Source organism: Lonchura striata, chromosome Z, assembly GCF_050655825.1.
Source record: "Lonchura striata isolate lonStrDom1 chromosome Z, ASM5065582v1, whole genome shotgun sequence".
Classification (NCBI taxonomy): domain Eukaryota; kingdom Metazoa; phylum Chordata; class Aves; order Passeriformes; family Estrildidae; genus Lonchura; species Lonchura striata.
This window is the reverse complement of record NC_140740.1, coordinates 60,080,645-60,093,886: the sequence shown is the minus strand read 5'-3', so window position 1 is coordinate 60,093,886 and position 13,242 is coordinate 60,080,645. Positions and strand designations below refer to the sequence as shown.

Below are 13,242 nucleotides of genomic sequence, written 5' to 3'. Positions count from 1 at the left end.
ATACTTTCTAAACAAGTCACTAATATAGAATAAGAAATGAGACAGATGCAAATAAAAAATACAAGCTTTAAAATCAAACAAGTCAAAACCATTGAAGCATCAAAGCCAAGGTACAGAAATCCAAACAAAGCACAGTTGAACTCAGCATCTGAGTACATATTATTATAACTAAGTAACAATTTATACAAGAATATATAGTCTTTATTTCCATAATCGAAATAGTAGCTTAACAATCCTATACATTTAGTAGAACTCATCTATTCTTTTTTCCTACTTCCTCATCCACAGGACTGTTCCGTAAGCATGACAAGTTTCTTTTCTATTATTCACAAAGAAAGCATGTTTCTTCCTTGATTTTTAACAAGAAAAATCTTTAATAGAAAACAAAACCCTGAACCTAAGGACTTTTCATCCCTTTAGAAATCCCTCAATGTAGGTTCTCTGAAAGATGAGCATAAAAATGGTGACTACACAGCCCTCGGGTTTTCATTTACAATTTTCATTTCTTTGTATGTATTCTCAGGCAGAACAACTGCCATATTTAACCTCCATTCTAACTGCCCTGAAAAGAAAACTAGTCTACTCTAAAACTGTCAAAAATACATATTACAAATCTAAGCACAATAGTGAAAAACTTCATATACTCACAAACTTCCTCTTCTTGGAAGGCTCAACTCTTTCTGCAACAAAAAAAAAGTTACAGTGTATTAGCAATAAAATATTTGAATTGGAGGTGGTCTTTTTGAGTATCACAATCCTCTCCTTCCATCAGTAGCAGAGAGACAAAAGTGGTATATTGGGACAGTAAAAGATGTCATATGTACCACCTCCCTTTCTTATTTGAAATATTAATATCAGCACCATTAAATATTATCATTAATATTTATTTGAAATATTAACATTAGCATTTGGAAAAGTCTGTATCTTTTTGTAGCAGCAACACTAAAGTATTTCAAGGAATAGACAGATCTTATGGAAAAGCCTTACAGTCAGCTATGATGCACTGGCAGCACTTGTAAAATTTGCAAGACTCACTGACATAGATAAACTAAGTTCTTTACAATATTCATAATTCACGGAAGTTGTTAATAACAGGATCACAAGCTGGACAGGTGACCATTGCCACCAAGCTTTCTACACTATATTCTTAAACCCAAAAAGTTTTAATAATTTTAAAAATTTTAATAATTAGAATTTATTACAATCTTCTGCAAAGTACTAGCATAACAACAGAAACACCGCTTTTAAACTTTACTACAGGTTTTGCTGACAACAGTTAAATAGTCAGTCAAACTACAGTTTAACAGTTAAATAACTTTTCATGGGATTGAAATAGCCTGCTAGGCAAATGGAAACTGGAAAACAAACATTTTTCTGTTATTTTAGTGTAGAAGAAAGCCACAAGATCCATAAAGTTTTGTCCATCAGAAACATGCAAAATGTAGATACCACAATACATATATTATCATTTATTGTATAAATCACAGAATAGCTGAGGCTAGAAGGCATCTCTGGAGATCATCTCGTCCAGCCTACTCACAGCAGATGCAATTGCAACAAATTACTCAAAACTACATACAGTTGGATTTTGAACATCATTTTGAACATTTTGCAAAGAAGGACACCCACAACTTCTCCAGGCAATCTGTTTGAATGTTCACTTACCCTCATTTCTTTTTACTTCTCACATGAACCTGAATGCTACATTAGTTAAGCACTATCTTTGCAATCATGTCCAGCAGAGAGAATCAACTGCATTCAAATAAAAGGACAACTTGTCAGACCTAGAGGATACATTGTCAAGATACATTTGAAGTTGAAGAGCACCATCCTTGTTGAAAAGTAAAGTTATGTGTGTCTTGGGGTGACTTTATGATGCTGAATTGTATTCCCATTCATCTGTTTAGCCCAGAAATAAGTTTTGCATCTTTAAGACTGAGAGCAAGAGGGAGAAGAGAAGAAGGGTGGAGTTTGTTTTCAGACACTGCACTCAGTCCTCCAAATTCCTGCTCCTGGTCTGTGTTGTCTGAGGATGGACAGATAAGACAGCCAGACAGAGCTCTCCTTTGCTTTTAGCTAGTTTTTAGCTAGCTGATGCAGAGAAGTTCCTTGGACTGTGTTTTTTCTTTTTCTTTGGACCTGCTCAAGCCTGCTCTGGACTGAACACCCGGAAGAGCACCGGCAGCTCACACCTGTAGCCTGCCGGGCCCAGCCTGGGCCGTGGCATTTCCAGCGCAGGACGGACCGATAAGAGACTGAGTGAGCCGAGGGAATCTTTTTCCCTGAACCAGCTGGGAGAGAGCCTGCTTAAAACTGCTTTCTAGAGTAATCCCCTTTGGAGGTTTTCTCCCAAATTTGCCCTAAACCAGGACAATGCGAATGGTTGGACTTCTGTGGTTGGATGCATTTAGTAATTTAAATGCATTTTTTAATGTTTGCTTACAATAACCTATTTTAAAGTATGTAACAGACAATCAGTTTCCATTCTAGAAGTTATCAAAAGGAGTAACTGAAAAATTCTCTTTCAAAAGTAAATAAACTACATATATGTAATCTGTGTATGTGCACATGCATTTATCTCACAGAGCAAATAAATCTATAGGTATTGACCAGAAAACACATATGAGAATACAATCAAATGGACAAAAATAGTTCAGCCAGGCACCTTAGATAAAATGCCATAAGGGAATGAATAATTATGTATTCTTTACACAGTTTTAAATGGTGTACAGTAAATAAAGCCTGGGCTGCTAACTGAATGATAAGGACTAAAATATCAAGCAGCAGCTCAATTCCTGAGTACCACCCATCCTGTTCACTGAATGAGGAAGGAAAAAATAGTGTGAAACAATGCAATTAGACATCGTAATGCAAAGGCATAGGAGAGCAGTATTAGGGGCCCTGGTAACAAATTCTCATACTTCCTAGGAAGTTCCAGCAACTGTTCAGAATTTGCATTTTAAAACAACATCTTTTAGTATAACATGTGTTTATGTACAAAAGAACAGTTACACCTGCATACAATATTGCATTATGAAGCTGAGTAATTCCCCTCAATTTAAAATGTCACATTCATCATGAACAAAATGTTACCACAAGTTAGAACCCACGTATTTCCCTTTGTGTTTATTTTTCTTTAATATTTACAATGTCATTGTGTTCTATTTCTAACATGTAACTTTACTTATAATGGTAGCACTGTCATACTGTAATAGACAATGCTTGTGGGAAAGCTGCCAAACAGTACAAGCAAGTTGTACATGGGTTTGAGCTGTAACGTGTACTTTAAATCTGTTTCCTATGAATATGTGTGATGTGGGGTTTTTTGTTGTTGTTTTTTGGATTTATTTTTTTCCTTTATTCAACTGGAGTGTTTTGGTTGTAGTTTATCATTGTAACAGCAGTGCAAATAAGAGGCACTGGCTTCTGTATAAACCTGAAGTCACATTAGTCTCTTGGCACATTCTCATGCATGCTGTGCTGAAGCACTACTTTCAACTATCAAATGAAGCTCCAAAAGAATAACAGCTCACTGCTAAAGATGTTAAAAAGTGCCAAGAACACCCCATATAACATAAAAAATAAAGCAAAACCACTTGTATGTAATTCATACAAGACAATTTACAAAACGTTACATTTCTAATGCTGGATTTTAAAACAATATACACATAAACAAAAGAAGTACTGAAATACAACGAATATCCTTCTTGGATAATATTTCTATCCACATTTTTCCTATCTATTACATGATGTTAAAATGAAAGCTCACTTCTCTCATGCTTCTCCAGCTGGAGTACTTCCAAGAAAAAAAAAGTAACCTGAAATGTAGCAAACTGAAACTTGTTTTTCTCTCTCAGATCACACTAAATTATTACATTATTTACATGTACTACATGATTTTTACATTACTACATGATTTTTTTGGTGTTACTTAGGGCTCACCTGCCCCAAAGATTTTTCCACAGCCTGAAGGAATTAACAGATTATTGTCTGTGTCCCTACAGACTTTCTCCCTCCTGAGAAGGCTCAACAACATGATGCTAGCTTTGCAGTAGTACATCATAGCTCCACAGCTGGCTCTACACAAAACAGGTGGGAAAAGCATAAAAATGCTCTACATAAGGATTAGGTCTAGTTTATAGCTTAGATTAGAGAAATAATTTCTTTCCTAGGTATACAAAACACTGTTTGTACTAAAAAGTTAAAGACAACACTTTTACCCTGCCCCTTCCAGCTGTTCTTGTCACAGCCACTTTAAACAGGGATGAATGATACCAAACCAAAAGTATTCCATTCTTCAGGCTTGCAGTGCTCCAGTTCAGATCTCAGGTAAACAAACTCCAAATGACCTGCATCAACTTCAGATTTCTGCCATATCAGTGTTTCCTTTCTGAAAACCACAGCAGAAGACCCAGAAGACCTGTCTGCCCTAGTTCCACTGCTCAGCATCCAATGCATGCAGACTGCTGAAGGTAAAACCTAGCAGGGTCAGGACCTTTGGATCACATATTTAGCAGGCAAGCACCTGGGGCATTACAAAAAGAAAAATGCCTTTGCATGGTTCTCAGTCACCAGCTCTGCCCCAGAGGATCCCACTCTGCTCTTCTGCCCTTGCCCTACATGGAATCCTCGTCTGGCCAGTTCAAGGTGCTCTAGTTTTAGGGCTACTTCATTCCATTGAAATAATGTAAAGCAGATTTAATGGACCAGAGACTCTTAGCCTTGAGGCCCTGTGTGTCTCAAAAACTATTGTCAGAAAATATAACAAACCTTCTCTCCAGTTTAAGAGATCTGTGCAAGCTGTGCCAAATTGTTATGATGTAGCATTAAGAACCAGGTATATTGAATGTAATTGCAGCTGTCAGTCAGTTCAAACTCTCTACTCTTTGCATTTTACTATCAGTAACATGTTTTGACAAGAATAATGCTTTTTGATTATTTCAATAATTATGATTCTTCCTCTGGTCCTACACACTTCTAAGACACTTCTGTATGCACAAGTTCAGTATCTTCACCACAGTGCAGATATTCAGCCTTATATATAGATCACACTGAACAAATAAAACACAGACAACTTCATTCTGAGTCAAAGCTTTCTTCACATTCTTGTAAAGATTACCAGCAGGTTAGAGAAAATTTTAAATACTAAATTTTGTCCCCTATATGCAAGTAGAAAAAAATGTCATTGACATATTGCTTGTTACTGTTTCAGTTTTAAACAACCAGTAAAAAGTTGCAACATTCATGAACTACCAAAGACACAGCTAATACAGTTAATACAAGGTTGACTTAACAATCACAGTAAATCTGCTTCATCTACCAACAACTGCAATCTTCAAATATTCAAGAAGTCTTTCAGAGTTTCAAGCTGCTCATAAAAGTAGTCTGGAAAAGTGCACCTTTTCAAAATAAATTTCAGTCATACATTCTTCAGCTGGTGAGGTGTTAAGTATAATAAGATTAATATGAGGAGCTGGGGTTTTTTTTAAACACTGTTGCTCTATCCATACATCCATCATAAACTGTAAATATCTCACAGCTTTCTGGTAACCTGTGTTAGACCTTAGCAGCTTAAATTTGTAACATTATCACTGCATTAGTAACAGCAGGAAGGAAAAAAAACAGCAATGGCGCACAGTTCACCTTCTTATCTTAATCAGTGACAGCAAGACTTACTGCTTTGAGGAATGAATTTGAAGGATTTCTTCCTAAATAATTACTATGTTTTTGCTGAGGATAAGCTGGGGGATGACAGCAGATCTTACATTTGGATGTGGCAATAAGAATACAAAGCAGTGCAAGTGACAAAGTAAAGTATTGTTTCGATCCATCAGAGAAAGGTATTACACTGTGCAAGAGCTTTTTACAAGCTAATCTTGACCACTTTATAAGATTAATATATCCAGTCGTTGCACTAATCCATTCTAAATACCTTCTAAACAAGGCAGTGGCAGGTGATGCTTTTTATTTTATTGCTTCCAACTTCGCCAGCATTTGGTTCTTTTGAATAACAGAGTAGTGACGTCTGTGTAGATACAGATCAACCACAACAAATGACAAGTGGTAATGTCTCACACCAAATGTGCATCTTCTGCTCTAAGTTTGTTTCTCTGGCAAAGCTGTCTTTTGTTTCTATGACAACTTAAAGTGTTTCCTAGTTCCAGGAATAGTAAGCCTTTGCCTTAGAAATGGTATTATATTAACATCAGGGTGGAATTTTAGGAGTGGCTATATACCCTAAAAATTGCAGCTGAACACAGGATTAACCAATTTTTAAAAATATGCTGAAAATACATTGAAGTCCTTCTTTGTCAGTCAAAGTGTTTTTATTGGATCTGACTTCTCTCAAAACAGGTGGAACTGTAAAACTGTTCTTCCTTGCAGATGACCCAAGTGAATTTATATTTGCAACACTTCTTTCTCAGCAGTCTGAGTTCTAGACTTGTCCAAGATGCAACTCTAAATCCAGTTTTCTCAGGAAAACTGTACCAATACCTTATTCACTGGTTATGTAAGTCAAGATCATTGTCCTTCCTTTTCCACACTTGCTGCCAAGGAACCTGGCAGTATCCATGCGTTACAGTAAAGTCTGATATTCTGCCTTTTATCTGAAGGTTTACAGATTCTTTCCACTCATTCAGACACAGCCACCAGTTTACCAGGGTTTTTCTTTGCTTATTGTGTATTCTCACCAACTGAATCACAGGTCATCCCTTCACAAGCATTTCCATGAACAAAAACTGCCACTTCTGCACTGGCAAGCTCTGGAAGGTAGTTATCTCTACTCAAGGAAGATTCCATTCATAATTGCCCTGAGAGCAAAACATTCCTTAAGATAAAACACAATGCTTGCTAATTCTTAATTCTGCACATTCTTAATTGCGCATTTAAAAATTTAAAGGTATTATTCTGCATCACATCCCCAAACTTCAAGTTGCAAATTAGCAACACTACCACAGTTTGTAATTGGAATATACTGTAGAAGTGAAGAGGCACTTAAGCTCCAGCTTGGCCAGAAAAAGCCACATTTTATCTAATTCAGTATTGTGTGTTCTATGTAATTCATTTTTATCTCCTTAGTTAACTTTCCCTGCTTTTGTTACAGGCACTGCTGACTGTATCCTTCAAAGGAGAAACATATCTTTGTGTCAGTTCTGTGTTCTGAGATGTAAAAGGAATATTCAGGTGCTAGGCAAATTAACAATTTAAATGCAAATTAACTGGATCAAAAAGGATGCCAAGCTGGCTATATATAAAAACTACATAACAAAAAGAAAGCAAACACTTTATCACATACAAGAACAATTTAATTAATATATTTTCCTGCAGATGAACCAGATACAACATTATGATTTATAATAAACTAGACTCAACTAAGTAAACAGCAGTTAAATGTGTTTTACTTTGCACAGTATTCTACAAATTCTCATACAGCATTAAAAACACTGAGCCATATGGAAGATGAAACATTTCAGAAAGATTCCATGAGTTAACATGAGTTAATAGATTTTTTATATGAAATACACTTTAGTCTGAAGACTCTACAATTGCAGGATTGGTAATAACGTTTAGTAAGCAAAATATTGTTTAGGGATACAATACAATAACACTCCCATCTAAAAGAAAACAAAGAAAAACAAATACACCAGGTTTTCTGTAGTTTTTTTATAGAAGACAAAGAACTACAACAGTTTCTTCAGAGAAAGTAGCAAGAACTTCAAAAGAGAGTCAGTCAGTCACAGTAGTTTTGAGTATCGTCTTTAAATGTTAGAAAGAAAAAAATAACCAAACTGACATGGCCAGGGAAAAAAAAAAAAAAGGAAGTTAGTAAACGAATAAGTAAATCAAAAGCGCTACAAACATACCATTTATGGGAATAAAATTCATTAACATGGAAAATTAGGTATGCCTAGTTTACCCCAATGGAGTCTATAATATTCAATGCTTCAGGGACATACCTGAAAATATCACAAATCACCACCAAAAACCCCCTAACAAACTGCATCAGTAACCTCCTGCCCAAATGAGAAGCAGGGATGCATTTAAGAATTATTCAAATCACGCTTAACATTATCTCTGCTGGATCTCATGTTCTCCATGAAAAGCAGTATGGCAGAACACATCAACATCACTACCTTATGACAACAATGCAGCACATCTTATTTGAGAGCAGCTACCCTTATTAGTAAAAGGTGAAGAACCCCTTTCAATGAGAAGCACAAGCTTTTCTGAAAAGAGAGCAATTTGCCTGTTGCCAACATTAACTGTAAATCTCTGCATTCATTTTCTAGTGGTGTGATTTTTCCTTATTTCTAATAATTTACATTAAAACATAGTAGGAAAAAATATTCCTTAAGAGATTGTTGCCCACTATGTTGCACTTCTAGCTCAATTTAAAAAATAAATAAATAACCATGTTTCTTTAAAAAAAAGGTGTGAAAACTCTGAATGAACTCTCCACTTCCAAGCACACAAAATAATTTAATCTAATACAGCATTAGAAAATCTATGCTTTATTCTGACCTGCTGTCCTACAGTTTATTTCACCTCTTGGCAAAGTACATCACCACATGACTAATGGAGAAAATGCATGGACTGCGAAGTGTTTGAAACACCAACACTCAGCAGATTCCAGCTGCCAAGTTCACATGAATATTCCCATCAATACAGTTTTAAAGTGTTATCATATATTAAGGGAAAAAGAGATGAAAAAGAAAAAAAAGTCATACCAGATAAAAATGTCAGCTACTGGGACAAGTGTTCACCTGAACAAATATACAAAATTATCCATTTAACCAGAACAGAAAAAACCTAAATCCGTGGTTCAACTAAAGCTGGTGATTTCTCTAAGTTCTCTCTGAATATGTAAGTTCTTTCATCAAACAGAAAGCGGTGCTTTTTATATGGGCATACCTACAAAGGATTTTGCCTACTATTAAAAAGCAAAAGAAAGAAACATTACACAGCACACAGTGGCTAGCATGAACACTTCTTGACAACATAGTTGCTTAAAGACCATTACACCCACAAGAATCTGGATGCCTTCCTTTCCCCAGATGCAAATCATGTTTTGTGTTATACAATTCAGAAGCTGCTCCTGACTTTCATTGAAATCAGTAACTAGATGATAAAAATTATTAAGCTTGCCTTCAGCATGAGAGACTTGCCTAAACTCAGACTTTGATTGCAACAGGTTTTTTTAGTCATTTTGCACAGGATAGAAGAGGCAAAAAATGTCAAAATACATTTGCTCTTTCTTCCAGGACTGATTAGCACTAGCAAAATACAGGCCTTACGTAGATCTACCTTAACATGTTCATAATCATCAGCTGGAGCAGACCAAGCCAGAAGGGGAAAGTTCACAGGAGTTAAGTTTCACACCAGCAGAATTGAGTCAGGGAGTTTAGTCAAAGCACTACTGTGCCCAAAATGCCCACCTTCAGACCTGTAGACCTGAGGTCTGCAGCTGTTCTTCATACACAAGAGAACTACTTGGGGAAAACCAGAAATAAAGGGCACAAATAACTCACTTTTTCACCCACAAAAATCATATGGAAAAGCAACGACAAAACATTACATTTTCATTTTCGAAAGATATCTCTTCTGCAGAAAAAGAATACTTTATATTTGCTCTGTTTATGACACCAGATCTTCTGCCCCTTATGCAATTAAAAGCCTCCAAATTAGAGATTTTGCTTAGTGCTGACATTTTAATCAGTTTTTATTAATTCACATTTGATCAGTTCAGCTGATCCTATACAACCTATCAGTAATATACTCCATTGATGTGAAAGAAAGTTTCAAGTTTTCAAGCAAGGGCTACACTGGAAAAAGTGAGGCTGTCTGGAGACCAACTAGGTAAATCCCATTTGTGAAAACAGGTTAGTCATAATGCACACTTCATTTTTTCACTTCAAAATTCAAGTCACACATTTCTCCTAACATTTCATTTTTTAGCTTGTACAATTTCAGCTGAAGCTTGGTTTCTGACAGAGCTTTAAATGCTCTGAAAAATCTGGAGATGCCCTAAACCAGATTAATCTAAACATAGTTGCTCATGGGCCTTTTCTACATGTCCTGCCTTGTCCTGCCTGTTTGCCACGCTTGCTGCTGAAATGCAAAGGCTATTGTCACTACTCCTCTTCCTATATGGTAGGCAAGAGGACACCACCAGCATGAACTGTTTCACGAATATTCAATTAATAGTCAACACACACTCTAAAGCAAGAAAAATTTATTTCAACCACTCTAAAGATATACAACAAAAATCCCATGACCCATACTGATATTATACTGCTCTCCCTGCTGATGTTATCCAGGTTCTCTAACTAGCTGCAATATCAACTTCGGGTATCCACTACAGGAAGACAGGAAAAAAATGTAATTTGGGAATTTCAATCCTCTTTTTAAATATTCATTTCCCTATCAGAAAGGGAACATAACACAAACCTTATCAGTCTGCTGTTTTTATTTTTATCTGAAAGCACCAAAATGTGTTCAACAATATATCTATGTGTTCACATATATCTACTGTATCAATCTGTATCAATCTCAGGTGTAAAATCTCTGATGCACAGAGTAAGCTGATGTCTAGCCACATCTACCTTAAGGCACAACCTCAGCTTCATAATACTGACAATTTCACTGGAATAAACATTGATAAAACTATACTAATTACTAGGCTAGTGCTGTACCACCATGTGTAAGAATTTCTGAACTCTTGATATAAAGCACTGTTTCACCCTAGACACAGTTTTCAGCTAAAAAATACAGTGGAAAGACAATCTTTCTTCCATAAAAAAAGTAAACGTAACTGTGATAAATCCTTTTCCACAATTTATATCATTACCTGGTCCCTCTGTATGTGCTAGCAATAAAGTCAGGTCTATTTTATAGTTTTTATTTAGACTACTAACACTCTAGATCAAATGAGATTAGGACTCAGATAGTCATTTTGGTTTATTGCCATTTTATAGACAGTTTCATTCCCCTCCTTGTCCAATATGGCAAAATTATTGTTTCAAGTGAAACTACAGTAAATCACATCAGCAACTGTATTAAGTTTTGCAAGCATTACATTTCTTAAATTTCCTTTTACCTTTGACTGATAATCCTATTTACACCATCTTAATAAGGTCTAATAGGATCAGTGAAGGTTACTCGAATTTTTATCTCTGTCTAATATCTTTGTCTGCAAGTTTCTATACTGAAATATCTCCTAATTAATGGGAAGAACTTTCCAAAGTCACAGATTTCTTGTGCAACTAGTCCAAAAGACCCTCACAAAATAAAAATACAAAAGAAGATACATTTTCAAATTTGTATCTATTCAATATGAAACAAAAACCAAGGGAAGCCAACAATAGTTTTTCCCTGCATTTCCCAGATGGTTTTAAACCAGGAGACAAGCCAGTCCTAAAGTAAGTCTGCAAAAGGGAATAGTATAAAAAATTCCTCCCAGGTCAAGATATTTGAGTTAGAGAAATTTAGAAAAAGTGTATCTTCCATGCTAATTTCATTAGTGAAAACAATAGAATCACAGAATAGTTAGGGTTGGATGGCCTCCAGAGATCATTTGGTCCAGTCATCATGTCCAGTTGAGTTTTTAACATCTTCAGACCTTCTGGGCAGCCTGTTCCACTGCTATGCTATCCTCAACATAAAGAAGTCCTGCCTCATATTGAGGTGAAACTGCTTGTGTCATTTCTCCTTGTCATATCACTGGGCACCACTGAAGAGTCTGGCACCATCCTCTTGGCACCTACCTTTCAGATATTATATGCATTGACGAGATCTCCTCTCAGTCTTCTTTTCTCTAAACTAAACAGGCCCAGCTCTCTCAGTCTCTCCCTGTAAGTGAGATGCTCCAGATCCCTCATCATCTTTGTGACCCTTTGCTGGACACTCTCCAGGAGCTCCTTGTCCCAGAACTGGACACAGCACTCCAGACGTGGCCTCACCAGGGCCCAGTAGAGGGGGAGGATCAGCTCCCTTGACCTGCTGGCCACACTCTTCCCAGGGCAGCCCAGGATCCCACTGGGCCTCCTGGCCACAAGGCCACCCTGCTGGCTCATTGTCACCTTGTGATCCACCAAGACTCCCAGGTCCTTCTCCACAGAGCTTCTCTTCAGTGGGGCAGCCCCAGCCTGTGCTGGTACTTGGGGTTATTCCTCCCCAGGTGCAGGACCCTGCGCTTGCCCTTGTTGAGCCTCATTCGGGTTCTCTCTGTCCAACTCTCCAGCCCACCAAGGCCCAGCCCAAAGGCAGCAGAGCCTTCAGGTGTATCAGCCAGTTTGGATCTTCAGCAAACCTGCTGAGGGTACCTTGGATCCCTTCATCCAGGCCAGTGATAAACAAGATGAGTGAGACTGGACCCATTATTGATCCCTGAGGAACACCACTGACTACAGGCCTCCAATTGGATTCTGCTGCCCTGATCCTGAGCCTCTGGGCTCTGCCAGTCCTTGGTCCACCCCACTGTCCATTCATCTAAACCATGTTTCCTGTGCTACTGTGCAAGTAGGTAAAATGAGTACATGTATAGTGATGCACCTCAGCCCAGGAAGCTTATCAGATGACCTTGAATGTTATCACATGGCACATCCAAGGGATCAGACAGCAGCTCCTGCATGGCCAACCTGATCTCCTCTCATGATCGGGCAATCTGTCCGGGAGATGACAAGAAGTCTGAAGATGTAGTCTCCCTTCAGCAAAGCCTTTGGAGCCTACTGTCTCCTGAAGGATTCTGCTAGAGAAGCTGTTAGCCCATACCTTGGACAGGTGCACTCTTCACTGGGTTAAAAACCAGCTGAGTGGCTGGGCCTAGAGAGTGGTGATGAATGGTGCTGATATCTCAGGGGTCAGAAATAATGCTCCACTCAGAAAGTTACATGGAATAAGAAGAGGGTTGTAGAACGGTTTTTGGCTTACCCCTGAAACAGGCCTCACAGCCTCAAAGGAAGGACCCTGAACAAAGGACCACCTGGGCTTTTATTCCCTGTGCAAGTCTGGGGCCTTTCTGCTGAGTCATCATCTCCTGCTGTTCTCTGTTGTCACCTGACTGTGCCAGATCCTCATGCACACTGTAGTGCAAGGGACCAGTGCCAGTTCACAGCCTGTCCTCAGATTCCAGGGAACTCGAGTTCAGTCAGCAGCTGCATACTGAGACAACAGGGTAAAAGGCCATTCAGCAGACTGTGACCTTCAACTCACAGATATCAAGAAACCCATTGACTTAAAAGG

The 13,242-nt window shown here is 37.7% G+C and overlaps 1 protein-coding gene across 23 annotated transcripts in view; it reads right to left on the bottom strand.

The window, feature by feature from the left end:
* MAST4 (microtubule associated serine/threonine kinase family member 4) overlaps positions 1–13,242 on the bottom strand; it is a 278,614-nt gene that overhangs the window by 142,691 nt on the left and 122,681 nt on the right. For 22 of the 23 annotated variants that reach the window (XM_085566676.1, XM_021534406.4, XM_085566678.1 and 19 more), the window contains one exon: positions 649–680. The exons of the other annotated variant lie outside the window; for it this stretch is intronic. In XM_085566676.1, coding sequence (XP_085422802.1) covers positions 649–680 — 32 coding nt within the window. The remainder of the gene's footprint in view (positions 1–648; positions 681–13,242) is intronic. 23 annotated transcript variants of the gene reach the window in all.